Genomic DNA, 5,906 nt, shown 5'->3' on the forward strand with positions numbered 1-5,906 from the left:
CCACTGTGACATTAGATTTAGATACTTACAACTGAGAAAAAGTAGAGTGAGATGGCTTGGTCATGTGCATAGAAGACCATCTACAGCACCTGTTAGAACAAGTGATAACAAAAATAACTTCAGTGGAAGTAATAACAAATGATTTAAGCTCGCATATGTGGCACTGAACAGAACAGAATGGGGAAACCGAATTCATGTAGCCAACCCCATATAGTCAGGACAAGGCTTTGATGATGAGGAGGAACTAACATGCAAAACTGTTGATGATGGCTTATCATGTTCCCGCAAAGAGAGGTAGGTGGGGGAGAAATAAGAGTTAAAGAGAACAAAAAAAATTAATATGTTCAAAGCAACCATGAAAAAGAATAGAATTTATTATTTGCAAAGATTGCACCCATATGTTCTTCTATAACAGAGCTCAGGGCCAGCCCAGAAAGCATTGATATAACCCTTTAATTTACAGCTGATTATTTCATTTGCATCTTTGTTCTACCTTTTTCCTTATGCTTCTTAGTCCAAAGGGGTTGGATCCCTCATTAACAAATGGCACAACAGGGGAAATGGATGAATTTACAGGTCCCACTAAATATCTGTTTTTTTCCACCTTTTTCCTATTTGGCAAACTTGACCATGTCTCTACCTTCCATCGCATGTTCCATAAGGAAGTAATCCATGTTTGAGTTTGCAGCAGCAGGCAGAGATGTATTTATATGGCTGCAACTGAGAGAAACCTTAGTGCAAGCCCTGCGACCTGACCTCAACATCAAGAATAGGATCTGACCAAACCAAAATTATAGAGAGACCTGGACTTAAATAGACCACCAAAAAGGAACCTGGTCGGAGATTCTTGAGCCTGAGATTTTGGACTCTCAAAACAGCCTCTCACTTGGAGTATTGTCTGACCAATTGCTTCTCGAATTGAATCAATAGTCTTGGCATCAACAGGATTTCCTGCTGCATCACGAACATAGAAGGTGTTGATGGCTTTCCCTGCTCTCGTCATCACTTCTGCCCTTGTGACTGACAAGCTGTTCTCACGAAATATACGAGTGACATCAGATAGCAAACCAACTCTGTCTGTTGTGCACAGCTCTAGTTTCAATCCCTGTAAGAGCACAACAAAGAAAAAACAACTATGAGACATCTACCTAGAGATATGTTAAAAGTCATGGCATAGAAACAACAAAATAATATTGTAGGTTTTAACATTTTTCTTCATGGGAACAACTGTAATTCTAAGGACTTTGGCATCCAGACGTATTTGATATGCGACATTGTATGACAGCCTCCTATTTTTTGTCAGATAGTTTCAGTATCTACATCATAATAATAGGAAAGCCCTATATGGATTTTTTTCTAATGTAGGTTGGTATACTAGTTATATACTTGTATGTAACTAATTATGCATAGTCTACCAACATAAGCTTATTATTTCACCCAAATGCCACACTTTCATCAAGTATTTTAGTTATTTAATTAAAACAACTCTGCTGGAAGAATTCAAAATAGACTCATCTTATATGTGCTCAAGCATAAGACCGAACTCACATGCATATTTCAAAGTACTACTTGCAAACTATTCAAACACATGAAAGTGACAAAAATATAAGATATCTACAAGCAGATGCTGCTGGGAGGCTGGGTCCACAACAAGGGAAGCAAAATTGAGGAAATGACAATAATTTTCCATAACTCTATTTGCCAGATTTAGAGTCACAGCTATCGATCTTACAAATCAGAAAGTGTTGTCCTCTCTAGTTTTTCTGAGATAAAACAGTTATAAAACAGCCATACTTTTTTTGTCAAATACAATACAGTTCATAATGTAGGTACATATAAAGTTAAAAGATGCAATATCTACAGATTCTCTGCAGTACAACCAAAATGCAGTTTTTATGTGCTTCAAGTTATAGCATATGGATAGAGCCTGTGCCTTACCAGCATTCACTCCTTATCTAGATTCTAGCACATTATTATGCAAGAATATAAGCAACACAGGTGCCTGGGCAACCTAGCTTGAGATGTATAACTATGAATAGTTTCTCGTCTAGTTCATTTTTTAATATAACACAAGCTTTGATCAGCCAATATATATTTGGACTAAACAACTGAAAAAGTACATACTAATGACATTCCTCACCTCAGATACTCTTCTTTCTATAGCTGCTTCAAGACATTGGATTACTCTTTGTCTCTCAGCTTCTGAATTGACAGGGGACCCATCAATATGCCTAATGTAGTATTCCTAAAAGTGCAATTTGCAAATAAAAACTATTAGATAGCTGATACTTTTCATACATATTGAACACTGAAACACTTTATGCAGGTATATCTATGAAAAGAATGCATGATTCTGAGATACCTGATAAGCTTCTGCCCCTTCAGCACCAACATTTGCATGGAAAACCACATATTGCATATCAGTCAAAGTGCAGATTGTGTCAAAGAGAAGCTTTGGCCTATCCTTGCACCTAATTGTGACAACTGAGTAGTCCTTGTCATGCCAATTAACAACTGTCACATTGGGTCTGAGCTTCTCATCCAAGGTATCACTATCTGATCGTTCATAATCGCGATCAGCAAACATCATCTGGTGAAGCCTTCTTTCAGTGTGCGTCACTCCTAGAGAAACTACAGTCTTGGCCTCCCTGGTTTTATTATTACCCTTTAGTACATTGCAGAGCATTTCCTTAATCTTGGATAGCCTCTCTGGGTCAGTGATTGCAGCTTCAGTCTCCTCATCAGTTACATGCATCACAGCTGCAGCCCGTGTATTGTGGGTCCAGACCTCGCCATTAACCACATTGCATTTCAGGCAAGTGAGAACAGCACAGACTTCAGAGAGCAGTCCTGGCCTGTCAGTGCCAGTTAACTCAATTGATGTGTGGTTGGTTGATTGTTCAACCCCTACAGATCTTCTCATTGAGGGTACATAGGAGGAATCTGCCCCAAGAGACTGGGGAGGATGCATAAGGTTAGATGGGTATGTCTGGAAAAGCACAGAAGAAGTAAAAAAATAGCCGGAATGACTCACCTTACGAATATATTCCAGCAAACATTCATCTTTAAGTTTGTTGCCTTCTCGATCAGTTACATTAAAAACTGGTGACATCCCAACTGGGTTATTTTCAATAGTATAACTAAAAAAAGAAAAAAGCATGCTTATGTACCATGATAAAGCTTACCATCCATGAACCATCCACCATCAGACGATATATAAGCCTTAGTAATAATAAGGTTCAGATCTGTAAGAACCTGCACAACCTCCAAAAGTATTCCATGTTTGTTTGCACTATCCACCTTCATAACAAAATGAAAGAAAACCAAATTATTAGAAACAAAGAAAAAGACCAAGGAATCATAACTCCATAAGAATAAAAGAAAATAAGCAATACCCGTATGACTGTTGCACTTTTGCAAGCTTCATTGTCAATTACAACCCTGAAACACCCAAAAGGAAAAAAAGAAAAAAGAAAACAAAGATGAGGAAATCTCGAAGTTGCTTTTTTTTTCAATGGTAATGGAGCTTGCTGTGGGTTGGTTATAAAGGGGCCTTTCTAGATTTACATACCTGGGTGGGTTCATCCTTCGAACAAATTTCTCATATTCATCATCCATGTCCCACGAAGAATTCAAACCGGTCTCTGAAGAAGAGAAGTTTCACGAACTTAGACAGAAATCAAGATTCAAAATCACCAATCAAGAGGGGAACTGAAAATGAAACGACTCCATTATTAAAAAAAAGAAAAAAAAAAGAAAAAGGGAAAGGAAACCAAAGGAAAAAGTCATCATTGATTAATAAAAACAAAAAGAAAGTCGTGGAAACACATGATTCAAAACCACCAATCCGGAAGAACAACCTGGGTGGAATTCCCGCCAACGAAGCAACTAATCCATATTGAAAAGGAAAACAAGAAAAAGAAAACATAATGATACACAACATCTCAGAATACCCAATCGAAAGAAGTACTAGAACCAAAAAAGCACTCACCAATCGAGAAGAGCACAGTGGAACTAGTAGAAAAGATAGAACCCATGATACCCACAGCCAATCAAGATATAATAAAAGGAAGCCTAACCACCGTGGAAGAGCAACAGTCCCAGGAGCCTATGAATTCTTTTGGTCTCGAAAATCAGTAAAGAGGAGAATATAAAAGGAAAAAAAGGACAAAGAAACTATCCAAGACTATCAAGCGAACCAGTTATAACACATACAAAAAACCAGAAAAGTCAGGGGCTCAAGATTCAAAAGCCATAAATTAAGTACAGAGAGACCGCATGACCATTTCATAAAAACGGAACCGCAAGGGAACAACTGACATCCAATATTGCCTAAGACAACGAACCCCCATCACCCAAATCGCCAATTAATATAAAAATTCGAAAGGGATTCAACAAATGAAACAAGAATTACATAGTTCCCTGTTGAAAAAACAGCCAGGTCCCGGCCCAGAAAAATAATTAAAAGAAAAAATAAATGAAAAAGCATAAGAAACCAACCAACAAGGAACGGAAATCAAAGAACGGAAAAACGAGAAACGAGAAGTATAGTTGACACGTACCCATTACAATCCCTGAGTATTTGTTCCCTGCAAGACTGAATGCTCGATGTTTACCAGTAAAAGAACGAAAGAGAGAGAAAGCAAAACCAGAGGTGGTCGTCCTCACTGATATGTGGAAAAAAAGGAGATCCCAATATCACTCCAACCAAAGAAAAGCCTCCTCAAAACTGAGTACCAGCACCGCGAACCACCCCACCTCCGACACGAAACTCCAAAAACCTGCAACTTGACATGTTTTACATTCACTTCACATAGACTATGAAGCTCTTATCTCTTCTGCTTTATGAACTCTCAATTTCCAAACTCCCTTTTCCCTAGCCATACTATAATAACGAAAGTTCCAAAAATCCAAACAAGCCCTCTCTGCGGTCGTACCCACCCAGCGCATGTTAGCAAGAACCCTCTCTAATAGGCAGTTAGGCACCAACCCCAACGGCCCAGCCGGCAGCCCCTCCGGCTCCTGCTAAAATGCACTAGCCGGTCAAATTAAACACATGATAACTGATGGCAAATCAAAATTCATATCTCCTACGTTCGCGGAGCCGGGATCTACATATATCGCAGCGATGATTCTCGTTTCCCGCCATCTCGTCCCGCTATGTGCCGTGGCTTTCCAAATCCTCTTAATGAAGCGTATTTATATTCCCAAAGCTCGGAAACCGGATGGAGCGAATCCAACGAGGGTATCTTGCAATTAAAATTAAGGGTAATGATCTTTTTTTTTTTATTTAATAAATTGTTCCGGTGCACCTAAACGAAATAAAGATAAGAAGGTGTGCCGATTCGTATCGGCGAAATCAAAACCAGTGAATGACGCTGGGAACCTCAGAACTACCTTTATTATATCTGGACAGAGTTGAGGACTGAGGGACATCAAAACAATGAAAGCGGAGGACCCACAGCCACAGGCCCAGGCCACCGCCCGTGACCACATGGATTCCGATCTAATGGTTCAAAATTAAACCAACTCCACTAGGACAACGGCAAAACGCCGACCAGGAATCTTAAGGATTGAAAGCAAATAATTATACATCCGTATTCCGTGGTACGCGCACAACGCCGTACCGTACCACTCAACGTACCATATCGGGCACCATGCTACTATATTGGCCGATATTTCCATCATGCACAATGCCCCCGAGTATCCCCGAAATCTCGTCCAGAAATGTCAGAATCTTTCCTCCCCTCTTCCTTTCTAATTTCTATCTAATTCTACTAGTCACTTGGGTTTGAGACTTTGAGTGTTTGTGAATGGGTGACCCACATGGTCAACCCACACGCGTGTCTTACAGCGTGTGCCGGGCATATTGATATTTTAATCTCTAGAAACATAAGGTTTGGTTA

At 39.5% G+C, this 5,906-nt stretch overlaps 1 protein-coding gene across 4 annotated transcripts; it reads right to left on the reverse strand.

Annotated features, from left to right (window-relative positions):
* Positions 1-341: 341 nt before the first annotated feature.
* LOC148854563 (ACT domain-containing protein ACR4-like) lies at positions 342-5,377 on the reverse strand. 4 transcript variants are annotated; one of them, XM_088940928.1, is made up of 8 exons: positions 4,563-5,377; positions 3,572-3,644; positions 3,396-3,441; positions 3,186-3,300; positions 3,035-3,102; positions 2,363-2,956; positions 2,141-2,245; positions 342-1,105 (listed from the first exon to the last, which is right to left on the reverse strand). In XM_088940928.1, exons 1-8 carry the CDS (start codon positions 4,564-4,566, stop codon positions 764-766), a joined length of 1,347 nt encoding a protein of 448 aa, XP_088797054.1. In that variant the 5' UTR covers positions 4,567-5,377; the 3' UTR covers positions 342-763. The 4 variants fall into 4 exon arrangements, with proteins under 4 accessions (XP_088797054.1, XP_088797055.1, XP_088797051.1 ...); XM_088940929.1 differs by having other exon boundaries at positions 3,572-3,711; positions 4,563-4,863; XM_088940925.1 differs by having other exon boundaries at positions 2,363-3,102; positions 4,563-4,862.
* Positions 5,378-5,906: the final 529 nt, after the last annotated feature.

The sequence above is a fragment of the Nelumbo lutea genome, chromosome 4, assembly GCF_056320005.1.
Source record: "Nelumbo lutea isolate HS-2025 chromosome 4, American lotus-T2T, whole genome shotgun sequence".
NCBI classification, from domain to species: Eukaryota; Viridiplantae; Streptophyta; class Magnoliopsida; order Proteales; family Nelumbonaceae; genus Nelumbo; species Nelumbo lutea.